The 27,127-nt window shown below is 40.2% G+C and overlaps 1 protein-coding gene across 3 annotated transcripts; it reads left to right on the top strand.

Annotated features, from left to right (window-relative positions):
* The first annotated feature begins 1,393 nt into the window (after positions 1-1,393).
* Paip1 (poly(A) binding protein interacting protein 1) lies at positions 1,394-26,928 on the top strand. Of its 3 annotated transcripts, none has more exons than XM_085676701.2 (11): positions 1,394-1,528; positions 2,888-3,054; positions 9,942-10,127; positions 12,747-12,859; positions 16,943-17,054; positions 18,096-18,221; positions 19,436-19,542; positions 20,198-20,315; positions 21,260-21,314; positions 24,528-24,621; positions 26,516-26,928. In XM_085676701.2, the coding sequence occupies exons 2-11, from the start codon at positions 2,959-2,961 to the stop codon at positions 26,607-26,609; spliced, it is 1,101 nt and encodes a 366-aa protein (XP_085532827.1). In that variant the 5' UTR covers positions 1,394-1,528; positions 2,888-2,958; the 3' UTR covers positions 26,610-26,928. The 3 variants fall into 3 exon arrangements, with proteins under 3 accessions (XP_085532827.1, XP_085532825.2, XP_085532826.1); XM_085676699.2 differs by lacking the exon at positions 1,394-1,528 and adding an exon at positions 1,860-2,312; XM_085676700.2 differs by lacking the exon at positions 1,394-1,528 and adding an exon at positions 1,867-2,072.
* Positions 26,929-27,127: the final 199 nt, after the last annotated feature.

Raw genomic sequence — 27,127 nt, forward strand, 5'->3', positions numbered from 1 at the left:
CTTGTGTTCCACTTTAGTACCCACCAAAATAAACTGTTAACGGGAAACCAAGGTGCAGTACTCAAAAGCCAGGCACAGGGGCGTGACAACTGCTTTAGTAAGACTTTTAGATTTTGAGTAGTCTTCTCTATATACTAAAGAAGGTCAAGCAAGAAGACACTAATGAAGCAGGTATGGTGCACATGCTTGTAATCACAACACTTGGGAGGTGGAGGCAGGTGGAACCAGCATTCAAAGTGGGCCTCAGCTACATTGATGCCAGCCTGAACTGCAGGGGACTTTAGTCTCAAAAACTGCCAAAGGAACAAACATTAAGTGATTGAGAAACGACCACTACCCACAGTCACACACATTTTTAAATGCCAAGAGCATTGTCTCCACCCAATTTTCAAACTGAAATCTTGGACAACATTAATCAAGAGCACAAATCATTTATTCATGGCTGCGTTCAATAAAACCAAATTTTCTTGTGTGAAGGCATGTTCTTGTGGTTGATAAAGAAAGGTTAACAAGGAAGTGTTGGCCCTATTTGAAATGATCCTGTAGGAGAAAACTGGGAAAACATTAAGCCCTCCTTAAATCACAGAGCTAAACTCAGAATTCTGGAGATGGTTCAATCCAATAGTAAGGACATCTATTCTTTCCTCTTTTTCATATTTGCATTCGCCTTTCACTTGGCATTAGCACCATCAGCCGTGACAGAAACAACAATTTACACATAATTACTAGGATTGTGTTGTGCAGTGCAGCAGCCAGTAACTACATGTAGCTCTTGAGCATTCTAAATGTGACTGATCCCAAATGAGACGTGCTTTAAGGGCAAAATACACATTAGGTGTCAACTAATTATGAGAGAGAGAGAGAGAGAGAGAGAGAGAGAGAGAGAGAGAGAGAGAGAGAGAGAGAAGAGAAGAGGGAGGATATGCCATTCATATTTAACATTAATTACATGTTGTAATGATACCATCTGAATATATGGGGGTTAAGCCTATTAAAATTAATTTCACTTATCTTTCATTTAAGACGGTTTCTATAACATTTACAAATCACACAAGTGGCTTGCAATTTTTGCTTACTTATTATTATTATTATTATTATTATTATTGGACGACGCTGGCAGAAGATGCAAGAGGGGCGAAGGTGACGTGCAAAGGGAGGTAGTGCATTTTCTAAAAAGTTTCTGGAGGGGGGACGCGAGAAGGGAATCGGTGGAAGCTTGAAAGATGTGACCAAGCGTGACGATACTCGGTGGGAAGTGGGAGGCAGGCTGGGTTTGGCTTGTTTGCACTCCCCACCCCCGCAGCTAACGGTGCAGGCGGCAGGGCTGCAGCCCGGGCCCCCTTCGCCGCCAGGCCTCGGGGTTCGGCCGGAGCGCTATCTCGGAGCACACCTGCGCGCCCACCGAGGTGCGCGTCGGCGAACCCTGGCGCTGCGCCCTCGCCCCCTCCCCCCGGATTATTTTCCTGCCGCCAACCGTCAGTCGCGCACTTTTCCTCCAGAGAACTAGCGAGGAGGTCGGAGGCGCCGGGTAAGCGTCCCCCCAGCTTTGCCCTCAGCCCGATCCCGAGAGCCGAGACGCCGAATGCGGCCGTCCGCGGAGCCGCCGCCTGCTGGCCGGGAGCCCCGGCTCGTCCAAGCGGCCCGGGTGGAGCAGAGGCCGCCCGCCATCCCCGCCTTCCCGCCATCGGCGAACGCGAGCGGCCGTCGCCAGCCGGCGGGAGGGCAGCCGCGCCGGGGGCCTCCGGGCCGCGGGGGGCCGCTGTGACCCGCCTCGGCCCCACTGCGTCGCGGGAGGGCGGGCGGGAGGGCGGGGGAAGCGGGGGCTTAAGCGAGAGCGTCCGCCAGCCCAGCCGAAGGGAGTCGGGGAGGCGGGCGCTGGGCCGCGGCGCGTCTGCGGGGGCCCGAAGCGCGGAGAAGCGAGCAGGGCCCGCTGGTCCTCCTCCATGAGGCCTGAGTGAGGCGCGGCGGTGACAGGGCGGCCCGTGGCGCCTCCCGCGCGTCCTGTTCGGAGCGGCGGCGGCGGCCCCCGTGGGAGAGCAGGAGCATGTCGGACAGTTTCGATCGGGCTCCAGGTGCTGGTCGGGAGCGGAGCCGGGGCCTGGGCCGCGGAGGGGGCGGGCCTGAGGGCGGCGGGTTCCCGAACGGAGCGGGGCCTGCGGAGCGGTCGCGGCATCAGCCGCCGCCGCAGCCCAAAGCCCCGGGCTTCCTGCAGCCGCCGCCGCTGCGCCAGCCCAGGACCGCCCCGCCGCCAGGGGCCCAGAGCGAGGCCCCCGCCGGCTCCGCGCGGCCTCCCCGGTCTGGGGCGCTCCCAGGTACGGAGCAGCTCGAGGGGGCCCCGGTGCTCCTGGGCCAGCCTCCCCCCTACCCCGCCCCGCGGCCCTTGGCGCACGCCGAACCCCGGCGCGCCGATTCCGCCCCCCGGTTCCCCGAAAGCGTTCCCCGGAGGAGGGGGCCCCGCTCGGCACCGGGTTGGAACTGGGTTTGGAAGGAGGCTGCAATCCTTTGTGCGCTCCGGCTGGGGGAGGGGCCGGGGCCCGGGTCCGGGGAGAGGTCTGGCGTCCCGGGAGGAAGTGGAAATCACCTACCTGTCCCTGGTGAACCCGGGCCCCGGGCGAGCTGCCACTTCTTAGCCCAACTCCTTAAGAAAGAGGGTAGGGGTGGGAAACGCTCTCGAATGTTCGTTTCGGAGGCAGGTATGTGCACTGGCGAGCCAAAGCAGGGCTATTGTTCCCTTTTGCAAGCTCTTTGTAGGACTCTTAACCATCTTACATTTTGCATTTAACTGCCAGAATCCGGAAGTTCTCAGACGGTTTCTCAGTATGTAGTAAGTTATTATATACAAAGGAATGAATACATCTAGCACTGCTTTTTTCTTTTTCTTTCTCAGAACAAACGAGGCCCCAGAGAGCTCCACCTAGTTCACAGGATAAAATCCCACAGCAGAACTCGGAGTCAGCAATGGCTAAGCCCCAGGTGGTTGTGGCTCCTGTGCTAATGTCTAAGCTGTCTGCGAACGCCCCCGAATTTTACCCATCAGGTTATTCTAATTATACAGTGAGTACATTCTTTTCTCCTTCTGCTCCGTGTTAATACTATTAGAATAATGTGGTTAGTCTTTCGCTAGAGTATGCTGGCTGCTGTTTTTACTACATACAGAAATATCTTATTCAGCGAAGCTGTGGTTCTGAAATATAGTTTGTAGTTATATTCATGGTATTGAATGTAAGCTTGTGAGACTAGAAATTCTCGTCTGCTTGTTCCCCTGTTGTGTACCTAGTATTTAGAAAGTAAATGTAAAATAACAAGCCTGGTATAAAAAGCCTACTTTCAAGGATCTCTTCACTTTGTAAAACTAAAAGCTCCTTCTGAACCTTATGGACAACCTGTACAGTGAGTGGCCAGGAGAGCTTCCTTTAGTTTGATTTTAGCCAGATTGCAGAATATTCCTTGGTGTCTTTGGGGCTATTGTGAATGAGATCATTGTCTCTGTCCATGTCTTGATTGATATATGCCTTTATTTCTGCTTGGTATGTAAAAGTAGAATTTAGGGAGCCAACCTTAGTAGAAACAGCTGTCTTCTCTAACGAGATCATTCCACTGTGCATTCTTCAGTGTTTGATTCTACTTGCTGTCCTTCCCGGTCAGCACGCGGTGTTTTCTGTTTAGCCATCCTGATAGGTATACTGTAGCTATAGTTTTACTTTGTTTTTCATAGTTTTTGTAATCTGTATTTGGTTCTCTTTCCTGTTTGACACGTAGAGAATCTGCACTTTGTGGAACTAGAAACTTTATGCACCCTTTAGAAAAAATGCTTTGGGACTAGACAAGAGGAAGTATAAGTATGGCAGGAAAAGCAGTTGATTTGGTGAAGAGAGACATTTGTCATGAAAAGTAAAAATTAAGAGTTGCTCCCCAAAAATTGTATTTGGCTCAGAGAGGAAAGGAACCATGGAAGCTCTGTGAGTAGTTGAATAATTCAACTCTAAAGAATGTTTTACTTTGGCCGCTAGGGAGATAGCTTAAAGCTTAGTACTGGCTGCTCTTCTAGAGGACCCGAGTTCAATTCCCAGCACCCACGTGGTCGCTCCCATCTGTCTGTAACTCCAATTCCAGGGACTATGGTGCCTTCACATAGACATGTATGTCTACACATGCAGGTAAAAATCACTAATTACATAAAAATAAATCTCGAAAGGAAAAATTAAGATAAGAAAAAAAGGTTTACTCTTTAGCACCCAAAAACAGTTACTCATTTGTTTGTTTTCCTTCCTGTTGACATGGACTATTTTGTGAAAGGAGAAATAGTTGTTGTTTTTTTTTTTTTCTTTGAAAGTCCTGAATACAAGTCAAATGACCCTTTGAGCAAATGTGTCTGTGGATGTGTGCAGGTGAGTGCATTTGTCTGAACAGGCCAGAGAGGCCAGATCTCTTTGGAGCTGGATTCACAAGATGGTTGTTGAGTGGCCCGTGTGGATGCTAGGAAAGGAACAAGGTCTTCTATAGGGGTGGTACATGCTCTTTTTTTTTTTCCTTCTTTCTTTTTTGAATGATTTGTTTTTATTATGTGTCTGCATGTTTGGCCTGCATATGTGTCTGTGTGAAGTTGTTGGATCCTGAAACTGGAGTTACAGAAAACTGTGACCTGTCGTGCGGCTGTTAGGATTCAAACCTGGGGCCTCTGAAAGAGTAGGCAATATTAAAAATTTCCACTTCCTCCCATTTACCTTCCCCTCTCCCCTTCCAGTCCTAAGAGAAGTCAGGGTGCCCTGCCCTGTGGGAAGTCCAAGGTCCTCCTCCCTCCATCCAGGTCTAGCAAGGTGAGCATCCAAACAGACTAGGCTCTCCAAAAGCCAGTCCATGCAGTAGAATCAAAACCTGGTGTCGTTATCATTGGCTTCTCAGTCAGCCTTCATTGTCAGACACATTCAGAGAGTCTGGTCTGATCACATGCTCGTTCAGTCCCAGTCTAGCTGGCCTTGGTGAGCTCCCATTAGATCAGTCACACTATCTCAGTGGGTGGACAAACCCCTCGCAGTCCTGACTTCCTTGCTCATGTTCTCCCTCCTTCTGCTTTTCATCTGGACCTTGGGAACTCAGTCCAGTGCTCCAGTGTGGGTCTCTGTCTCTATCTCCATCCATCACCGGATGAAGGGGCAATACTCTTAAACACTGATCCATTCTTCTAACCCCATGGTACACATTCTTAACCACCGAGCCATCTTCTCTACGTCACCACCAGCACTTACTTTGAATCAGTCTTTTTTTTTTTTTTTGGTAGGAATTCTTTGGTATCTATTAGTACATCAACTTCTCTGTTCATTGTACCAAAACAAATGAACTAGAAGCTTCTTTGGCCCTTGATATTTGACCTTTTATTTCAAAGATTGCTTTAACTAGTTGCCAACATTTAATTAAGTAGGATATTGGGAAGTTTATATTGGCTGGTTTCTGTTCAAATCATAAGAAATAGCCATAATGGACTGAAATTGGTTGAAGCAAATTGGCAGCATAGTTAAGTTTCTTCCCTGTCTGACTTCCTTAGTGGTAATTCTGGATTTTGTGGATACTTGGGCTTGCTACCTTGCCCTAGTATTTTGTCACCCTTACTTACACTAAAGTTTATTCATAGTCCAAGTTAAATGCTTTTCAGTCCATTTAGTACAGAACAGGAGCATCCTCCTTTATCCCAACTCTTAGGATACAAGCCATGGTGCGGAGTTAGCTAGAGCCAGTCCCTCCACAAATAGGTTCTGTACGCACTGGTCATGTAGGACACAGTGGAGAAAACTCTCTTTACAGGGGCCTTTTCTAGTATCGACCTTTTGTTCCTGGAAATCTTTGAGTCTGCTCTTATATACATTATTGGGTCAATAAGATGGCCCAGCAAGGTAAAGGCACTTACTGCTAGGCAGATGACCTTAAGTTCAGCCCCTAGGGGGCCCACATGATGGAGAGAACCAGTTCCCAAAAGCTGTCCTCTGGCTCCCACACAGGTTCGCTAGTCCAGCTGCTAGGATTTCTGCTTTTCATGCTGGGTCTGAGCAGGTTTCTGTATCCATCTGTTCCTGGTTGCTTCTCAGACTAATATGGTTATTATATTTAATCATAGTTTACTTACTAATAAAAAAGTTCCATATAGGAGCTCCTAAAGCATTCATTAAGAGGCAAAAATATTTCTGTGCTACCACCCATCACCACCCTAAAAGCTTTTTTCCTAAAAGCATCTTGGCAAGTTACTGCTGCCTTTTTTTTTTTTTTTTAGCTGTTTTCAGTATGGAATGCAAATCTGCAGTGTGATTTCCCCCTGGATATGTTGATACAATTTTTATGATTGTAAAAGATCTCTGATTTTTAAATATGTAGTATTCTTAAAATTCTTTCCTCTTAGGCCCTGAACACAACATGAAAATCTGTTTAGTTTAAAAGTTCCAGTGTGGTAGATGTCAAAGATACCTTTTGTAGTCTTTGAAGATCTCTTGTGTAATTTTATTAGAACTACATATTTAATGTTACTAATCTTGTTAAGCGTTCCTTGTGTATAATCTCCTTTACTTCCAAGACTGCAGCCATCGTTCTCTTCTAGATTTTAACTGTGCACTTGACCCTGAGCATCTGTTTTCCTCACTTAGCTCTCCTTCCATTTCTGATTGACGTTTCTCTAGCATCCTTCTTCCCCTCGGGTTATAGTGCTTAGGGTTCTGTTTTTCCATTTTATTACCTTTTTTGTGAATCCTACCTGCTCCCAGAATCTGCTATCTGAATCACTTTTCTGTTACTTCTTCATGAGGATTCTCACATTTATCCTCAGGTATAAAACAATTCTCTTTCCTAGATCTTTTTTCTAACAAGGTTATGGCAGAAACTTAGTGTGTTGACTTCTCCATCCTTTTCATGTTTCAGTCCAGCAAGCCTAAGTCAGTTGTCTTCAAATTGAAGACAGATAAATTATTTGAAAAAAATGATACGAGATAAGTGATACAGACTTTGATCAAGCATGGTGTGCTGCCTGTCTCTGAGAGCACTGTTAAGATGGTGGGCCTAAGGGCTCTCCCCTGTTCTCTACAGAGCACGTCTGAAATTTTTTTAATGGCTTAATTTTTTTTTTTTTAATGAGCATTCTTGTTTTGCTTCTGTGTGTGTCTGTGTAAGGGTGTCAGACCCCTGAAACAGGCAGTTGCGAGCTGCCATGTGGGTGCTGGGAATTGAACCTGGGTCCTGCAGAAGAGCAGCCAGCTCTCTTAACTGCTGAGTGTCTCTCCAGCTCCCCAGAGCAGCTCTGCTTTTACTCACCAGACTTGAATCCTATTTTGAGGGGTCTCTTGACAGTGTATAAAGCTGACATTGGACATTCTGAACTGTGTTTTTGTCACAGTGAATGACAGTTGATAGAAAATTAGTGGCTTCAACTGATGCCTTCAGACTTCTCCTTGTCATTATATTAATGTTATGATTCTTTAAGTCTAGAAAATTATGTATACCAAAACCTTTTTAATTCTGAAATTCACACAGATAGGTGGTTAAAATGTTATGATTCTTTAAGTCTAGAAAATTATGTATACCAAAACCTTTTTAATTCTGAAATTCACACAGATAGGTGGTTAAATATATTTATAATGTGTATGTTTTTAATGCTAATTGCTTTCACAACTTTCTAATAAAATAGCAGTGCTTGTAATAATATATTTTCACTCCAGATGTGTTGTCAGTTGTTTAGCTTTGCAGAAATGTTACGTCTATACAAATAAGTTCCTTTCTTTAAAGGGGGGGGGCATTATATATGCTCTTTTTATTTAACATTATCTTGGGACTATTTCTGAAGGATAGAATATATATACATACTATATTAGAGATGCAATTATATTAGAGATGCATAAATCCTGTCTTGTTTTCTTAAGTAGCTATATTAAGGCTGATTATATGAATGTACAGTAGTAAATTTAACCAATTTCTTGCTTATAGGCTGTTAGGTTTCTTGGCAATGAACATACTTATGTCATATTTGTGTTCTGAGACTTAGTTATTTTGAGGGTAGTATAATATAAAAGTAGTTTTTCATCAGCTTTGTGACTGTACACAAATTATTCAAGTTCTATGCAGTCCTTTTTTATATAAACTCCTTTTCCCCACCACTGTATTTAGAATTAATCTCCTTAGTGTGCCCCATCATACACAATCTACCTCTCTCATTGACTCTTAACAGCCTCCATCCTTCCTAAGTTTTGTTTTTACTGTTGACTTTTTTCCTCAAAGGTATTAAGTCAAGTCCCTCCCTCTTTGAAACCAACATCTTGCATCTGCCTACTGCATAGGATATCTCCCACACTTTTTGAGGGTTTGGGAGGAATTTTGTTTGTTTTGCATTTTCCATCAAGTCAGATGTTAACTCCTACTTTAATTTTTTTTTTTTTTTAGATTCATTTGTTCTGTTTTATGTGTATGGATGTTTTGTCTATCAGTAATGTGTGTGGATTGTGTGCATGCCTGCTCCCGCACAGGTCAGAAGAAGGCATTGGATCCCCCAGAACAGGAGTTAACAGGTGGTTGTGAGCCACCATGTGAATGCTGGGAACTAAACCCACATCCTCTGCAAGAGCAACAGTACTCTTAACCACCAAGCATTTGTTCACCCACCCGCAGATATATGAACTCTCAAGACTCTATCTGGCCTTGCTTTCCATGGTTATCTCAGCATCTGAGTGTACTTTGCCTCGTGAGATACGAGGAGAGAACTTGGTCTGCTTTATTCGTGGCAGTTTCTGTGTCATGTCCTTTCAGCACCCATACTGTTCTGCACGCAGGCTCTCGGCATGGACTACTGGTCCATCTACCTCAGTGTCCAGGGCTGGAGCCGTGTGCCTTGAAAGGATGTCAGACAGTCTCCATCTCAGGGAAAAGTGCCCTTGTGTGGTATTTTTTTGTACTCACTGACTCTAGAACTTAAAACCCTTCATAAGCTGCTTCTCTATTTTGCTCATTATTTTCTCATATGACTTGTAATTTGAGTTTATTTGGAGAACGATAAATCTCATCAAGCAGTGTATGTATTTGAACATAACAGATAAACTTTAGCATGCTTTGGGTAGCATTCTATGTGATGAGAGCAAGAAGAATCTTAAGATTATTATTACTATCCAGACTGGTTAGAAACCTAATAAAGCAGTCAAAAAGTTTCCCACCATCTTTATTATGATGTAACTTTGTATTTAAGCAGTTCAGTATGCCTCCCTGTCCTTGGGTATTGGCAAACAGATGACAAAGCTTATTAGTTCTCTTTCTTTCAGTATAGATGCTGTCAAACATCTACAGAGATATACAGAGTAGTATAATATAGTTCCCAGGCTGGCAATTCTGGTTTCTATGTTTGGTCCATCCTTTCCCTATAGTGTTTTGTTTTTGTTTTTTAATTTATTTATTTTTTTTATGTTCGCTGGTGTGTTACCAGCATGTATATCTGTGTGAGGTGTTAAGCCCTGGAACTGGAATTACAGACAGGTGTGAGCTGCCATATGGGTCCTGGGAATTGAACCTGGGTCCTCTGGAACAGCAACTGGTGCTCTTAAATGCTGAACCATCTTTCCAGTCCCCTTTCCTTACAGTTTTAATGCAAAATTAGTAACTAGGTCTTATTTCATCTGTAACTAGATTCTTTTTATATTGTTTATTGTAGTGAAACTTTATTTCCATGCCATAATATAAGTCTGCTGTGATTGAAAAGACAATTCTTTGTCTCACTGGAGCTCCTTGTGTTAAACATGTTAGCAAAGAAGAGGAATAGCTAGCTGAGTGCGCTTCAGTTTTGGTCTTTAGAGCTATGTGAGATCCCAAAAAATCACTGCTAGAAACACCTCCACTTAAAGCACTGCATGCTTGCTTTGCTAGTTATATGAAATTAAATTGTTTTATTCCATTTTCGTTTGTTTTGTTTTAATTTTGAACTGTAGGAATCCTATGAGGATGGTTGTGAGGATTATCCCACTCTGTCAGAATATGTTCAGGATTTTCTGAATCATCTTACAGAGCAGCCTGGCAGTTTTGAAACAGAAATTGAACAGTTTGCAGAAACCCTGAATGGATGGGTCACAACAGACGATGCTTTGCAAGAACTTGTGGAACTCATCTACCAGCAGGTAGGTAGGCTCGTAGCAGGAGATGACCTGGTAGTTTCCGGGAGCCCATAGACGGTGACTGTTATTTGAAGAAGGCCAGGTCCCTGTTCATTTCATCCGTTCTTGTTAATGCTTTGTGGATAAGAGGAGCTTTTGAAGTATGTCCAGGGTAAAATTCCTGTAGTTAGAGATCCAAGGCCAGAGCCGGGCTACACTGTCAGTTGACCTGCACAACCCCAGCTCTGCAGAAGCAGCTTTTATGGCTTAGCCAGCGCTCTGTGCACAAGCAGCAGTACAGAAGAGGTCTAGGCTCAGACAAGGAAATCTACAAAAGAATCACACATACCCCTACTTTTTTGCACCTGAAACTAACAGACACAAAACAGTTGTGGAGTTTCTTTCTCTGTGTGTTTAATTCTGTAGGATTCTTGGAGAAGGTGAGAAAAGAAATGTGAGAGAAATTTCTTGCCTCACAAATGAGGTGGTGCTGAGGACCGAGTTCAGTGGCAGAGTGTTGGCCAGGCAAGTGCAGGGCCCTGAGTTTAGTCCCTAGCACTGAGATAGACAGACACAAATAAGCCAGCGTGCAAAATAGTCCAATATTAAGTTTCAACATTTCTTGTCTTCATTTGTTTGTTCATGTGCTTTTGAGACGGTCTCGCTCTGTATTTCAGGCTGACCTGGGTCTCACTATCCTAGACTGGCCTTGAACTAAAGGCAATTATGTCTCAGGCCTCCAAGGCTGTAGAATTTGACCATGCCCACTCTTAGGTTTTAAAGATTTGTATCTTAAGTCCTTAAAATACTTAACCAGTTTAAAAAAAAAAAAGACTCAACCAGTTGATATTTCTGTGTCATTTAACAACATTCAGCTTTGTTGTCACATATTGGGCAGTGGCATGTTAATACCATTATAAAGGGTACAGATAAAGGGTATTAGAATGCTGTCTTTTTTCCTCCAAAAAACTTCTGTTTTTAAAATGGTTTTCAGTACAGTTTGAAAAAGTTCCTTTTTTACCATACCCAAAGAGTTAATAACACATAGAAGAGCATACATTACAAAGATAAAACCCACAGGCATTACTCCAGCTTCCAAAAGATATGTCATCCTTAAATATCAAGATTAGTAAGGCTGCTTCAATTATCAAATGTATAAGTTAATTCTGTCACGTCAGACCAAAGAGAAGAAGCAGATAGTCTAGAAAGGAATGAGTTGTCTTGACTAGTGTTGCTGATGGATCTCCAAGTTTACACTTGAGATGGTAAGTTTTGAATTCCCAGTGGACTTTCAGCTGTTGACCCACATGAATTGCTATCATTGTCTACCTTGGGTGTGGGGCATTTTCATGGGAAGTTCAGTGAAAGAAGAATATACCCTGTCTCAAACAAGAAAAAAATGATACTGTAAAAAAACATTGTAGATGGAGAGAATGGGAGCTAAGAGTAGGGTCGCTTAAAGAAAGTGGTAGCTGAAATCTCATTTTCCAGTGAGGGGAAACAGGTAGGCAATTGTGTTTAAACTAGCTGACAAATCACAGTTACAGAGGCTAAAAACCCTTCAGCCAATAGCGGGGAAAGCAGAGTTTGGCTTTTTTTTGTTAAGTGTTTATAGTATATAAGGAGAAATCATGTTTGTTTGTTCGTTTTGTTTTGTTTTGTTTTTGAAATGGATCAAATGTAAGCAAAAAAAGAAAGAAAAAACCTAGAAATAGAAATAGAAATGTCTAATTATAAAGCATTTGCTATGTTTCTGATAATTCTGATAATACTTAAGATTCTACAATGGTTGCTCTAGCTCAGTGGTTGAAAGTATTACTCTTCTGTCCACACTATACACATCTGAGCAGAGAGCTTAACTCATTCTCTAGTGAAGTGATCCAGAAGGGGCTAGAATCTGTGATTTATTGATTATCTCTGTGACCTTGATCAGGCTTCTGAAGCCCTCTCACATGTTTTCCTGTCTATCACGAGATGGTAAACTGTGTCCTCCTGTTCTCTAAAATCTGCAGTTGAAGTCTAAATTTTTTAAGCACTGCTTCTGCTACGAATTCAAGATGTAGCATTTTCTCACTCAGTTTTATTTTTTTATTTTCTATTTTTAAGTAGTTGTTTTGATTTCTTTTTTATTCCGTGTGTTTTGGGATGTTCAAGCGAAGTACCTTTTTGTGTGTTAAATTAAAGCTAGGAAGGTTTTAGTAGTGGCCAAGGTCACAAAGCAGAATATTTGGGTGTCTTGTTGTGGACTGCTAGATCTCAAAGTGTGTGCTGTCTTTTCCTGAGAAACAACATTGATCAGTAGTTTTGTAGCTACCCTCATCATTCGTAATTGTTACCAAACAGTCGTGTACACGTCTGTATTTTCTGAAAAACTGGGTTAACATCAAGAGACATTTTCTAATTGTTCCTGGTAACCTCAGGTGAATGAGGGATAGGAGAAGTCCCCTTACAGTTTCCTTTGTACTGTGCTTCTTAGTATAAGGACAGGTGGGAGGATTCACTTTCTTAGGCCTAACAAAAACCTTTTAACATATACTATCTAGTTCATTTTAGTAGTCAAATGGTTTTCCTCCATAAGATATTGCTAAGTATTTGCATTGATAATAATGTATTTGTGTCATACAAAACTTTTCTTTTTAAAAGGCCACGTCTATCCCAAATTTCTCTTACATGGGAGCTCGCCTGTGTAATTACCTGTCCCATCATCTGACAATTAGCCCACAGAGTGGCAACTTCCGCCAATTGCTACTTCAAAGGTCAGTGTGAATATAAAATTACAGATAATAGAATTTGACCATTGATGTTTTCTGACACTTTACAATATAGGTTGCAGGGGAATATAGGCAGACCAGTCTGATATCCAAAATATTTAAACCTTATAGTCAAATGTCAGTTTTTCCTTTGCCTTTGGTTTGGGATTTAGAAATGCCTTTCCCAGAATCATCAAAATGATTAGTGATGTGTTTTTAAGTACTTTGGTAGTTTTAGTTTGAGAATTTAAATTTGATAAAAATGAGTAATTCATTTTTCTTGACTGATTTGAACTACCACCCGCATCACACTGCATTCTTAAACTTGAGCTTTAAATCTGATTCTTCATCATGTTCCATCTGTCACTTGTTCTTGTTATTATATAGTCTAATTACTATATAGTCTAATTACTATATAATAGCTATGTTAAAGAGCTCTAAAATTTTAATTATCTAGAAAGTTCTCCGTTCTTGTAGAATCTTCTTGCTGTACACCTTTTTACAGTTAGAGTTAGTGTATAGATTACATAAGCATTGTCATTATATTACATATTTAATAGTTGGCATTGATTTATGAACTATTAGGGAAAACTAGTTTTCTTAAAGTGAGTGTGGTAGCTCACCTAAGACAGGATTGCTTCAAGTTCAAGGCTAACCTGGGATACATACTAAATTCCACTCCAGCCCAGGCTACAGAGTGAGACTCTCCCTCAAAAAACCAAAACTTTTTTTTAAATCTAATCATTTGAGTGGTCTTTAGCAATAAGATTATTTTCATGTTTAATAAGTTTATTATCATTTGTCCATTAATTCTTTAAACATACTTGTAGTAGAGGGCCTGAGATGTAGTTTGGGACTAAGTGCAAACCTCTGAGTTCAGTTTCCACTGTACATACCTGCATGTGTGTGCACAGACACACACACAAAAAAATTAGTGGTTACAAGATATTTCTGAGTAAGAATTCTAGAGATAGAACCCAGCTAACATGGAAAAGGAAACCTCACAGGTTCTCAACCGTAGACAAAGAACTACAGGCAACTAAGGAATGCTGAGAGTGGGGAAGTCATCTCTGGTGTCCTAGCGTCACTGTTGCTGTGATGAAACCGTGGCCAAAGCTGCTTGGGGAGGAGAGGGTTGATTTGGTTTATGTTTCAATATCACTGTTCAGCATCAAAGGAAATCCTGACAGGAACTCAAACAGGGTGGGAACCTCTCCAGCTCCTTTAGCAGGAGCTGATGCAGAGGCCATGGAAGCATGCTACTTACTGGCTTGCTCCTATGGCTTGCTCAGCCTTCTTATAGAACCCAGGACCACTGACCTAGGGATGCTACCACCCACAATAGGCTGGACCTTCCCACATCATTAACTAGTTAAGAAAATGCTCTGTAGCTGGTTCTTATGGAGCCGTTTTCTCAATTGAGGTTCCCTCCTTTCAGATAATTCTAGCTTGCATCAGGTTGTCATAAAACTGTCCAGCACACCAAGGGAAGAGGCCATTGGTTATCCAATACTAAGTGGTCAGCCCAGAAATCATGTGCATACATTATATGGACTGAGCAGGGTGTACACGTACACATACACACACAACAGCAATTAAAAGTTAAGAGACTAGAGACCATGTATTTGGGTGGAGAGAAGGGATAAAAATGAATTATGTAATTATGTTTAAATTTGAAAAAAAAATTTAAAAAGTTAGGCCATAAAGGTGGTTCTCTAAATACACAAGTAAAAGATGAATGGTGCTAGCAGCTCAAGCGGACAGCCATTCAGAGAAAGGAAAAGGAGAGGAGAGTTGCTGACCTATACTAGATTAAATGCCAAGCACATCAGACTAAAGGGAGACAAACAGGGAAGTATTTAACAAGCGAACATATCTTGGGTTGTCAAAGCTGTTTTGAGCAAGATATTGTACCCATAGGCCATAAGCTTAGATGAGAAAATTTAGTTAGATATAAATTACATTTGGGAGTAGTCGACTTTATATGAAGTAAAAATTAGAAATTGTATACATAGCAATGAGCTCTTTTATGCATTCGTGAAAGAGATCTCTAGGAATGAGTAAGAAAATGTCTAGTGGGGCTGGAGGTTGAGTACCTGGCTGCTCTTCCAGAGGGCCTAGGTTCGGTTCCCAGCACCGCGGGGCCACTCACAGCCATCTCTAACTCCAGTTCTGGCTCCCTCTTCTGTAATCTTTGGGTAGTGCATGCACATGATACAAAGAACATGCAGGCAAAACATCCATACACATACAATAGTAAATTCTTAGAAAATATTTCAAATGGTTTGGGATAAAGACAGTTTGGAAAAATAAAAAATGGCAAATTTACATATATTTTAAGAACTATCCTTACTATAATTACATACAAACTGTAGTGTCTGGACAGAGAAAGTGGATTACAAGCAGAGTATGATGCCAGAAAGGCCACCTTAATTAAATTTCTGTATGAACTTCTATAGTACTGTAAGACTATCAGTAATATGACTGGGAAACAGAGCACAGTTCTACACTTCGAGATATATATGCATGTTTGTATGTATGCATGTACTTTGAAAAAGACAGAATGAAGTTGTAGTGGTATGGGGTGGTTATCCGGTCTTTATTTTCGCCTTTGTGAAATAAACACAAGTTCTTTCTATAATTAAAAATAGTTAGCTTTGGAGGACTTGGAGTCTTTCATCTGGATAATTATCCATATAGGATAAGAATTTACTTGGGCACATACTTTGTGTGTTTTATGTTATGTCTTTAGAAATGTATAAAAGAAAAAGTATTTTATCAAAACTTAACTAAAATTACAACAGAAGGTAGGAAAGGGTTTGGATAGCTGAGTTGCTATTGATTAGTTAGCCCTTTTATTATTTTAACTGGTGCCCTTTCCATATGTATCTTTGAGAATTCCTTTAAGAAGGTAAGGTGTTTGACTCAAAAAAAGGTGCTCATTAGGTAACGTGTGATAATTAGAGTTGGGCTCCATGGGAACAATAAACATAAGTCTGTGGTCCTTTTACACCACCCGGTAAATGTTTGGGCAAGAGAGGATTTCTTTGTGTAAAGAAACTATTATAAGCTGGCTGTGTGGAAACCATTCAATCTCCAAAAGCTCTTACTGCTGAGAGAGCTTTCCAGTCCCTTTCTTTGTCTTTTTCTTTTTTTTTCTTTTTAAGAGAACGGTCAACATCAGTTTTTTAAAACAAATTAGTTTCCAAGACATTTCAAAAAAAAATTAGAAGAAAATTAAAAACATCCATTTTAGTAACAGTGACTAACACCATAATTCCCCTCTAGATTCCATGGTAGACAATTAGGATTACTTTAGATGCCTTGGAACTGTGAGTATAAAACTCCAAGATTTCTGTTTATTACCTGTGTGAGTTAGAGAAAAATAAATAAGGAAAATCGGTTATTTGACACCTTTGGTCTCCATTAGAAATAGGTAGCTTAAATGCTTTGAACCTTGTGGTTTCAACTGGTGATGCTTTGTTTACTTTTATCCTAGGTATAATCTCTGATAATATATGCTGGGAAGTATAAGAATAAAGAATTTATTGGGTGTGTTGGTGCAAAATTGGTTCCCAGATCCTAGGAGGGCCATGAGTTGAAGGCTTGACTAAGTAGCATAATAAGTTTAAGCCAGACTGGACAATTCAGCAAAAACCCACCTAAAAAATCCAAGAAAAGGCTGGGTATATAGCTCACTGTTGCCTGGTCTTGTGCACACAAGGCCCCAGAGTCAGCCTCAAAAAAAAAAAATTTTTTTTTTCCTTCCCCACCTCTTCAGCATAATTGGATACACAAGTATAAAGAACACTTTAGAGATGGATAAAAGTAGCAAAAATACCGATTTAAGGCATGATATAATTTTTCCTGTTTTAGTTCTAGAATGTTCTGAACCTTGTGAAATGTATACTGTTAATATTACAATTTGATTCCTGGCAGTATCTTAAAACTGCATCTGAGGTCAGGACAGTGATTGTGCTTACCTTGGTTGCTATTGGTAACTAGACTGACAAATGACAAAAAACAAATCTTGGTTTACTGTTGAAAAGTCAAAGCAATATGAGATAGTAAAAGATACATCTTTATTAGATGCCGGACGGAGTATGAAGTTAAAGACCAAGCTGCAAAAGGAGATGAAGTGACTCGAAAACGATTTCATGCCTTTGTTCTGTTTCTGGGAGAACTATATCTTAACTTGGAGGTGAGAACATTTCTTACTAGTACTTCAAGGTTTGAACATGTAAAAATGCTTCCAGGAAGGAATTTTTGTACCCATTACATTTTTACAACATCAAAAATAAAATAGGAGAAAATTAGCGCAATGACCACTACCAGGTGATAACTGCCTGCAATCACAGCAGTTGGAAGGAATCTTGAGTTTTAGGGTATCCCGGGCTACATAGTGAGACCCTGTCAAAGTTAAAATGAAGGGAACCAGGGGTGAAAGCAAATCGTTTCATACCTAATTATATTTGAATGAAACATTGATAACTTTTGTTCTCATAAGCAGAACAAAATCATAAGTCATCACTAAGCTTTTAAAAGTCCTTATACATTTGGGAAACTAACCCTGTCAGCCAGGCCAGCATCTTGCTTGTAGCGTTCCTCCTGCCTTAGCCTCCCATGTGCTAGGATCCTAAGCCTGAGCCCCATAGCCAGGTTCAGTGCTGGGCTATTAGCCACAGAGGATGGCCTTTTTGTAAGTCTTAGTGCATTCCTTTTTCACTCATTTGCTTTGTTTTACTTTGAATTTGAGACAGGGTTTCTCTGTGTAACCTTGGCTATCCTGGAACTTTCTCTGTGGACCAGACTGGCCTCCACTTCACATAGATCCACCTGCCTCTGCTTCCCAAGTGCTGGGATTAAAGGTGTACGCCACCACCACCCAGCCACTCCATACACAAAATAAAATACAACTTGAAATCCCTGTTTTTTTATAACGGTAGCTTAAATTACAGCGTGTTTAGTGAAGCAGCAGTATTGAAGTAGACTTATATTTCTATGATGTTTTATGGGTGATGAATAAGAATTAAATTTTACCTATAATCTACAGTTTTATTAGAGGTCTTATTTATATAGAGAACAATTGTAATTAATTTGGTGAAGTTATCACAGTGTGTTCCTTTCTTTTTATATTTAACAGAAATACTTAATTTTGCAACTGCTTCATAGGCTATTCATATGTCTGTATCTCATTTGAGTATTGCTACTTTTAGTTGTCCTACTGTTTTTTCTCCTAAAGATCAAAGGAACAAATGGGCAGGTTACAAGAGCAGATATTCTTCAGGTTGGTCTCCGGGAACTCCTGAATGCTCTGTTTGCTAATCCTATGGATGACAACTTAATTTGTGCAGTAAAATTGCTAAAGGTTGGTTTTTCTTTAAAATTCCTTTTTAACATTATTTTGTGTGTGCTTGTGCATACCTGAAGTTAAAAGACACTTTGAGGGGTTTTCTTTCTATCATATGGATTCTGGAAATTAAACTCTGGTTATTGGAAATTTTTCATCCCAACCCATTTGTAAATTCCCCCTTTTTTTCCCGTTTGTGTGCCCTTACAAAAAAGTTCTTAGTCTATTTTAGCTTTTTATTTTTGACTCCCAAATGAAAATTTTTAATCATTCTGGAGAGATTTGGCTCTGTATTGAGTACCTTCTTAGTATTCTATTGTATTCAGACTTTTGCTAATATCTATTATTTTAATGAACACTTGGGCTCTTGTGCATTTGGCTGCTGTAGTACTGCTAGTAGTCTTCCATCATCTCTTTATAGATGACTTTTGAAGATTAAATTTTTGAACAGATTCATAGGATCAGTGAACATAGGTATTTTATATTGACAGATAATATCCAAGTTTGTTGAGCTACAGCTTTGTACTCTTCCTAGTAATGAATGAGTATACCTTTCTCCACATCTTCAGGGAAAGTAAGATCAGTTTGGGTTTGCTTTTGTCATGGTGAAATAAAAATCCTCACAATAATTTGAAGTTACCTGATTAGTAGTCAATTTAAGCATTCCTTCATGGTTGTTGGCCATGTTTGTTTCTGTGAATGGCCTGTTCATATCTTGTTCATATCTTTGATTTCTTTCTTTTTAAACATTGTGTGTGTGTGTGTGTGTGTGCGTGTGCGTGTGTGTGTGCGTGTGCCTGCCTGTGCCTATGGTTTAAGAAGGTGTCACAATGTAGATCTGGCCATCCTGAAACTAGCTCTGAACCAGGATGACCTCAAACTCACAGATCTGCTTGCCTCTGCCTCCCAGGTGCTGGAATTAAAGGCGTGCACCACAACATCTGACGTTGATTATTTTTTAATGAGACATGCCTTAAAATTTAATAGCTAATCTTAGTCATATAGGAACTATAACATAATTATGGAAGTGAAACCATATAGCTTTATTTTCTAATTAGTCAAAAGCAGAGATGGTAGAGACATCTCCGAATAGACACGGTTGGCAGAGAATAATTGGAAATATCTAACCATTAAATTCATCTTGTTTAAAAAAAAGTTTCAACTTTTGCTAATACCTTTTAAAAAAAAATCTCTCTATTGCATTCTTATTTTACTGACATCTGCGCTTTTAGTTGACAGGATCAGTTTTAGAAGATACTTGGAAGGAAAAGGGGAAAACTGACATGGAAGAAATAATTCAGAGAATTGAAAATGTTGTCCTAGATGCAAACTGCAGCAGGTAGGAAAAGAAAAAGCTAGTAGATATCAGACTTTTTCTTCTTTGGTGTTTTGTTTTGTTTTGTTTTGTTTTTTGGATTTTGAATCAGTACTTCATCAAAGTGGTTAAGATTATGGATCAATTTAGTATTTTGCCTATGACTTCTCACTACTAAGTTTTGTTCAGCTATACTTAAAAACTTAAAATTTTCTTTGTAGTAAGATATGATGAGTCTGTTGAGAAGAAAATGATGTAGACTTTAAACATGGACCCAGTGTTTGTGTAGTGAACTTTACCATAAGTAATATGTAATTCATGACCATAATATAGTCCAAGTTAAGTAGATCAGATTCCAAGTTTTTTGTTTTGTACCACAATGTACCTCTGGCTGGTTGTCTTTTAACTCACTAATGACCAGGCTGACCTCAAACCCATAGATATCTGCCTGCCTCTGCCTCCCAAGTGCTGGAATTAAAGGTGTGTACCAGTAAGCCCAGTTTCAAGCTTGTTTTTTAAAAGTAAAAATAAGACAGTGAATTATGTCATTGAAAATGTCTAGAAGTTTAAAGCATAGGGTGTCGGTTGAGTAAATGGAGTCTCACTAGAAATATTTTAGAGCATCACAAAACTTGGGTAGTGGATGCATATTAATTTGATTTCTAATTTTTGTCTGTAGAGATGTAAAACAGATGCTCTTGAAGCTTGTAGAACTTCGATCAAGTAACTGGGGCAGGGTCCATGCAACTTCAGCATACAGAGAAGCCACCCCTGAGAATGACCCGAACTATTTCATGGTACGCTGTGTGTGTGTTCTAAGTCTCACTTAGTGCTTTGTCTTAGTGACTTTTCTGTAGCTCTGATAAAATACCATGACCAAAGCAACTTACAAAAGAAAGCGTTTAATCAAGCCTGTGATTGCAGAGCATTAAGAGTTTACGGTGGTGGAGCAAAGGCACAGGTAGGAACAGCTGGGAGCTCACATCTCCATCCACAAACAGAAGTCAGCACACTGGGAAATGACATCACATCCTGCCTCCAGGACACACTTCCTCCAGCAAGGTCACATCTAATCCTTCCCAAACAGTTCTCCAACTGCAGACCAAGTATTCTAACTAACAGATGAGCCTAGAGGGGCTCTTCTTGTTCAAACCACCACATGGTGAATTCAGTATTGGAAATTGAGTTATATAAAACTATTCTCATAATCCAGTGCCAATTAAACATTTTTATTGCCACAGGAGCCAGTAAGGAGATCATGTAAATAGACAGAGATCCTCTAGTGGAAAGGAGACTAAATCAAGATCATCCATTGTCAAGGTGGATGTAGTAGTAATGTGAAAAAGACCAGGACAGTGATGCCCTGTAGCTTCTGACGTCACCAGATGTGTAGCAGCGACAAAGGAATGCTCAACCCTTAAAAACTCCTTAATTTGTAAACTCCTTAAAAATGGCAGTATAATAAGAAAACAAAGCTAAAAGCTAAGACAGCATTAAACTACAATTCAGCCAGGGATGGATCAACACTAGACAGCAGGACCTAGAACCACAGAAAGCAAGTAAAACCTAAAAGGTGGAAACCTAAAAGCCATGTGCATTCCCAGTAAATTGGAGGGACTGTTAGGATGTTGGAGGTTGCTTGTTTGTGTACAATATTAACTGCAGGTGATTGATCTCAGCCATACTACTTTAATGTATTTCAAACTGAGCACCTACTTTTTATCATTTTGATTTATCCTAGAATGAACCAACATTTTATACATCTGATGGTGTTCCTTTCACTGCTGCTGACCCAGGTATGTTGTCTCAGTCACTTTTCCCCCATTTTTTAAGTAGTAAATTACATAAAGACTCTTTGATAGTATTAAGTATGACTTTTTTCCTTCGGCGGGTGGGGGGTGTTTTGTTTTTCTCTCTGTAACAACTCTGGCTGTCCTAGAACTTCCTTTGTAGACCAGGCTGGCCTCAAACTCACAGAGATCCGCCTATGCTTCCAGAATGCTGGAATGAAAGGTGTACGCCACCACTGCCTGGAAGGGTTCATTTATTATAAGATTGTAGGGCTACAATTTGTCATATGTTGTATTTAAATTGATTACTTGGGACTATTCTGGGTGATTTGTTTTAGTGTCTTGTCACTTTACCAGTCAGAGATTTCCTCCCTCAGTTAAGGATAGCCATTTTTATTTTGTACTTCTTCTTAGTATTTGTTTTTATCTTAACTTCAGATGATCAGCGTAGACAGTAAAGACAGCTTATATTAAAGTTACTGCAGTTACTAAGAATTACAGACTGCATTAGTGTCCATGATTCAAAGCTAATTAAAATTCAAGTCTCTGTGTACCTTCCAGTAAAGGGTTATTTTTAGAAAAATGGCAGTAGTTGTGACAGGTGGAACTGTAGACTGAGAGAGAGAAAATCTTCCAGTTTAGTGCAAACTACAACCCGCTATAATTGGGTTTTTTTCCAGTCTTTTCCTCTGAATAACAACATTGACATGTGCCTCTGACACAAGAGTCTGTAGGATGAGGAAATAGAACTAAGTTATAAGGTGAGCATCTTCAGCTTCACTAAACCAGTGTTGCCAGACTGCTTTTCAGCAATGGTCGTTCCATTTAGTTTTCTGACCCACAGCTTAGACGACTTTTGTTTTTTATTCTTGGCAACACTTAATAGACATAATTTCTGTCAACCCAACTATATGAAATTCTATGTAGTTATTTTCATGACAATAATACTGAATTTCTTCCTGTGTGTTTGATTTTTTTTTTCTTTGAAAATTGCCCCTTGGTTGTCTTTTCTCAATATTCTGCTGGGGTTATTTGTCTTACTGATTTGTGATTCTTTACAAAGTCTAGAAAAAGATGATCTTGGTCATTTAAGGGTTTTTATCCCTTTGTGCTATATGACTACCTTTCCATTTTATTTTATTTATAATGTATTTTCATATACATACTTTGAGCTTTATCAATCTTGTTTGTGCTGATTTTTACTTAATTACATTTTATTTTCTTCTAAAAATCATACTTTGCTGTTTTCCTATTTATCTACCTAATTTTTACATAGAGGATATTTAGTTTTTAAATATTTTTCACTGTATTGTTTTAGCAGCAGATATTAATCTTCCTCTCTTGGTTATGATTAAGCTACCTATGGCATGCTGAATAATATTCATCTTGGGATTCTTTGTCCGTATACTTGTCTTCATATACCAGTAACCCATTCTTTACTAGTCTTATGTAAATCATGCTATTTCAGGTAAGGCAGATCTTAATCTTTAAAAAGAAAGAAAATTACTTCACTGTCAAGAAATTTTTATTGCAAGCTCATTTTTGTCTTTCTTAAACCTTTCTTTAGAAATTACTTCAAAATTACAGAGAAGTAAAATTGCACAAAGAATATCCATTTGGCCTTTTCCCGGGTGTTCTTTTGATAATGATTTACTCAGCTTATCTTTTTCTCTGTCTCCATACATTTTATTTTCTTACACCATTTGCATTATATGTTTCAGTATGAATGCGGTAGTGATTTTAACCTTCATTTTTCTTGATTAAAAAAGTCTTATCCCTTGGGCTGTAGGAACCTCTACCCAAAATAGGTTTAGATTTGCTTTTGCCTGGAGCCACAGTATATCACTAACTTGGGAACACCTGGATGGTTGGGTTTTGGTTCTTTTTGTTTTGCCTCATGGACTTTTTTTTTAATGTGGAGATTAGAAATTCGAGATCAAATATGTTGTTACAAACTCTGGGTAAACGGTTTCTTCCGAATGCCTGGCCTCATTCCATTCTCAAACGTATAATCAACCTTTGTTTGCCACTGAGGTGTTTTATTTGCTTTTCCAGGTCCATCCTTTTAAGATGTCAGCCTTAGATGTGTATAAAGGGTGAGAGATGGTATATAGAGCATGAGTTCTACCTTCCTGTCCTACACAGACCTAGGGCCTTGCTTTTGAATGTTTTGTGTGTTTTAAATGCCAAGCCCCTTGATGACTGAACCCCCTGTGAGCCTCCAAGCTGTACTGTATATGCATGATGTGGCGTTCCTGTTGGCCTGCGTTGATACAGCTAAAAGAATATCTTACATAAAGTACTTATAGCAGGAGATTTTTATGTTTAAATTTTCTCTAACCTATCAAAATTGGATTGTCACCAACGCCTGATATTTAGAGTTTTATAAAGACAGTCTTGGAAAAGCTTGGCCCTAACCCAGAAATAATCCCTCATAATGGGAATGAAGATTAGCCTGGTGTGGTGCAGACCTATAATCCTTCCTACTCTGGAGGTAGAGTCAGGAGGCTTACAACACAGGCCTGGGCAACTTAATAAGATCCTGGTTTGAGATAAAAATTAAGCCAGGTGTGGTGGTATACACCTTTGATCCCAGCGTTTGAAGGTAGAGGCAGGAGAATCTCTGTAAGTTCAGTGGTGGCCTGGTTGGCATAGGCAGTTTCCACAGCAGCCAGGGCCACATAAACAGACCCCTCCCCCTTCCCTCTCTTACACACACACACACACACACACACACACACACACACTCACAAACCAAAACCTATAAAAAGTATAAAGAGCCTGGTGTGGTGGCACACGCCTTTACCTGGTGAAGCCTGGAGTTTCTCTGAGCTCAAGGCCCACCTAGTCTACCTAAAGAGTTCCAGGACAGTCAGCTACAGAAACCCTCTCAAACAATCAAAAAGTTACGAGATTTTGGGGTTGTAGTTCACTTGTAGAGTATTTGCCATAGTATATGGGAGACCTGAGGTTCAGTCTTGAGTAACTCAACTGTGGAATGTATTTACATTTAAAATGATAGTGTGTATAAATATTTTAAGGTTTGTGAGCATGCAAGGAAACGAGCAAGCCGAATAGAATATAAATTTTATGAAAATATATTATGTAATTTCTACTGTTTAAACGTTGGTCTTCTTAAAGTCATTAAGGGATTATAGGGACAAAACTGTTCATTTCATAAGATTATTAACTCGTTTTCTTCCCTGTATTGTTTTGTAGATTACCAAGAGAAGTATCAGGAGTTACTTGAAAGAGAGGATTTTTTTCCAGATTATGAAGAAAATGGAACAGATTTATCAGGGGCTGGTGACCCGTAAGTTACTGATACTCTTTGTATATCCGTGTTCTTGTGTGTATGTGTGCGTGCATGTGGAGGCCAAAGGTTGGTGTCAGGTGTCTCCTGTAGTCACTGTCCACATGATTTTGAGTCGGGTCTCTTGCTTGAAACCTGGAGGTAACTGATTTCAGTTAGATTGACTGACCTATAGGAATACGCCTTTCCTGCCTCCCCAGATCTGAGGTTACAGTCACTAGTCACCACACCCAGCTTTTTGCATGCATACTGGGAGCTAAACTCAGGTCTGTGTGCTCCATAGCAACTGCTTTACACTGAACCATCCCCCTCAACCCCTTATTACTCATTCTTTGTGAAGCTTCTGTGACCAAGTTGTGAGATAACTAAACTAGAAGAACGATTACAAAAGAATGGCATTCAAGGGCCAGCAAGATGGCTCAGCTGGTAGAAATACTTCTTCACAAGTCTCATGACTTGCATTCGATTTCTGGACCCCTCCTTGGAATGATGGGTGTAGAAAGCCGACTTTAGAGTTGCCTGTCCCCTGCCTTCCAGTAGGCAGCTAAGTGCAGTACTACAGGAGTGCACCGCCATGCTGAAATGCTTGTGTATTTACAGATGCTGGAACCGGAGGGACAGGGCTTTCTGGATTACATAATCTCAAAAGTAGCTTCCTGTTACACAGTCTGATTTTAGATACATGGCAAAGTGATCTGTATAGTAATCCCAGTTCTCAATCCCTCCCCTCCTTCCATTCCCTCCACTCCACCTTCCCCGCAATCCCAGTCCCCATCCACTCCTCAGAGAGGAGTGGCACATTGCTTTGGGGGAAGGTCCAAGACCCTCCCTACTATATCTAGGCTGAGCAAGGTATCCATCCAAAGAGAATGGTTTCCCAAAAAGCCAGTACAAGCAGCAGGGATAAATCCTGGTGCCATTGCCAGTGGCCCCCCAGTCTGCCCCAGCCATACAACTGTCACCCACATTCAGAGGGTCTAGTTTGGTCCTATACTTGTCCCTTCCCTGTCTGGCTGGAGTTGGTGAGCTACCATTAGCTCAGGTAAACTACTGTTCAGTGGGTGAACCCATCAATGGTCTTTGCACCTTTGCTCATATTCTCATTTCTCCCACTCTTCAACTGGACTTTGGGAGCTCAGCCCAGTGCTTCGCTGCAGGTCTCTGCCTGTTTCCATCAGTTGCTGATGAATGTTCTATGGTAACATTTAAGATATTCATCACAGGGCTGGAGAGAGATGGTCATGGGTTAAGAGCACTGGCTATTCTTCCAAAGGACTCAGGTTCAGTTCCCAGCAGCCACATGGCACAACTGTCTGTAACTCCAACTCCAGAGGACCTGAGGACACCTTCACACAGACACACATGCAGGCAATACACCAATGTATATAAAAATAAATCTTAAAAGAAAAAAAAAATGAGCACCTGCTCCTCTTCTAGAGGACTAAGGACTGGAGTCTGATTCTCAGCATCCATATCTGGTGGCTCACAACCACCTTCAACTCCAGCTCGAGTGGAACCAACGCCCTCTTCTGACCTCTGTGGTACCAGTACACATGTTACATATATGGACACAGATACATACATACAAATAAATAAATAAATGATATTCATCAGAGAAATAAGTTTAATGTTAATTAGACATAACTACTGGAGGGTAAAACTTTTCAAATGGAATAAAAAAAATCATAGGCAGACATCATTTCTGAAATCATGTTCTAGTTACAGTATTAAGAAGGTGTAAACTTATACATGTCAAGCCTTCTATTAGCTTTTAAATGCACATATCTAAAAATAAAAGAGAATTCAGTCTAGGAAAGTATGCTTAACATCTCTCGACATTTCAACATTTTGAAGAATAGTGAAGTTACATGATCATTTTTGGCTTCTTTTGCAGATATTTGGACGATATTGATGATGAGATGGACCCAGAGATTGAAGAAGCTTATGAAAAGTTTTGTTTAGAATCAGAGCGTAAGCGAAAACAGTAAAGTTAAATCTGAGGCTGTCAGGGTTTTTGTTTTGTTTTGTTTTTTTGGTTTTTTTTTTTTTTTAAGTTTAGGTCTGGTGATTTAGCAGAACACAGGAAAGCAAGAAACTGTGTTAGACTTATACCAAATTAAGGATGTTGAGTTATGTTACTAATGTATGCAACTTTAATTTTGTTTTAACACTACCTGCCAAAATAAACTTTATTCCCTGTAACTTAAAATGTGTATATATATATAATAGTTTTATTATGTACAGTTAATTCTACTGTTTTGGCTGCAATAAAGTCGATTTTGAAATAAATGAAATGTTGAAAGAAAATTTTGCTAGCTGATTAGATGCTTATCATTCAACTTTTTCTTGAGGTAAAAAAGTCTTAGCCTGGAAATACATATTACTGCAAAAATGTAGCATTCTCTTTTAGGTATGATTATTACAGATCTTATTTTAGTTTAACATTTGTTTCTCTATAAATTTAGTTTCAAATACTAATCATAATCATGAAAATCTTTAGCACCAA

Source organism: Myodes glareolus, chromosome 15 (assembly GCF_982192425.1).
Source record: "Myodes glareolus chromosome 15, mMyoGla1.1, whole genome shotgun sequence".
NCBI lineage: Eukaryota > Metazoa > Chordata > Mammalia > Rodentia > Cricetidae > Myodes > Myodes glareolus.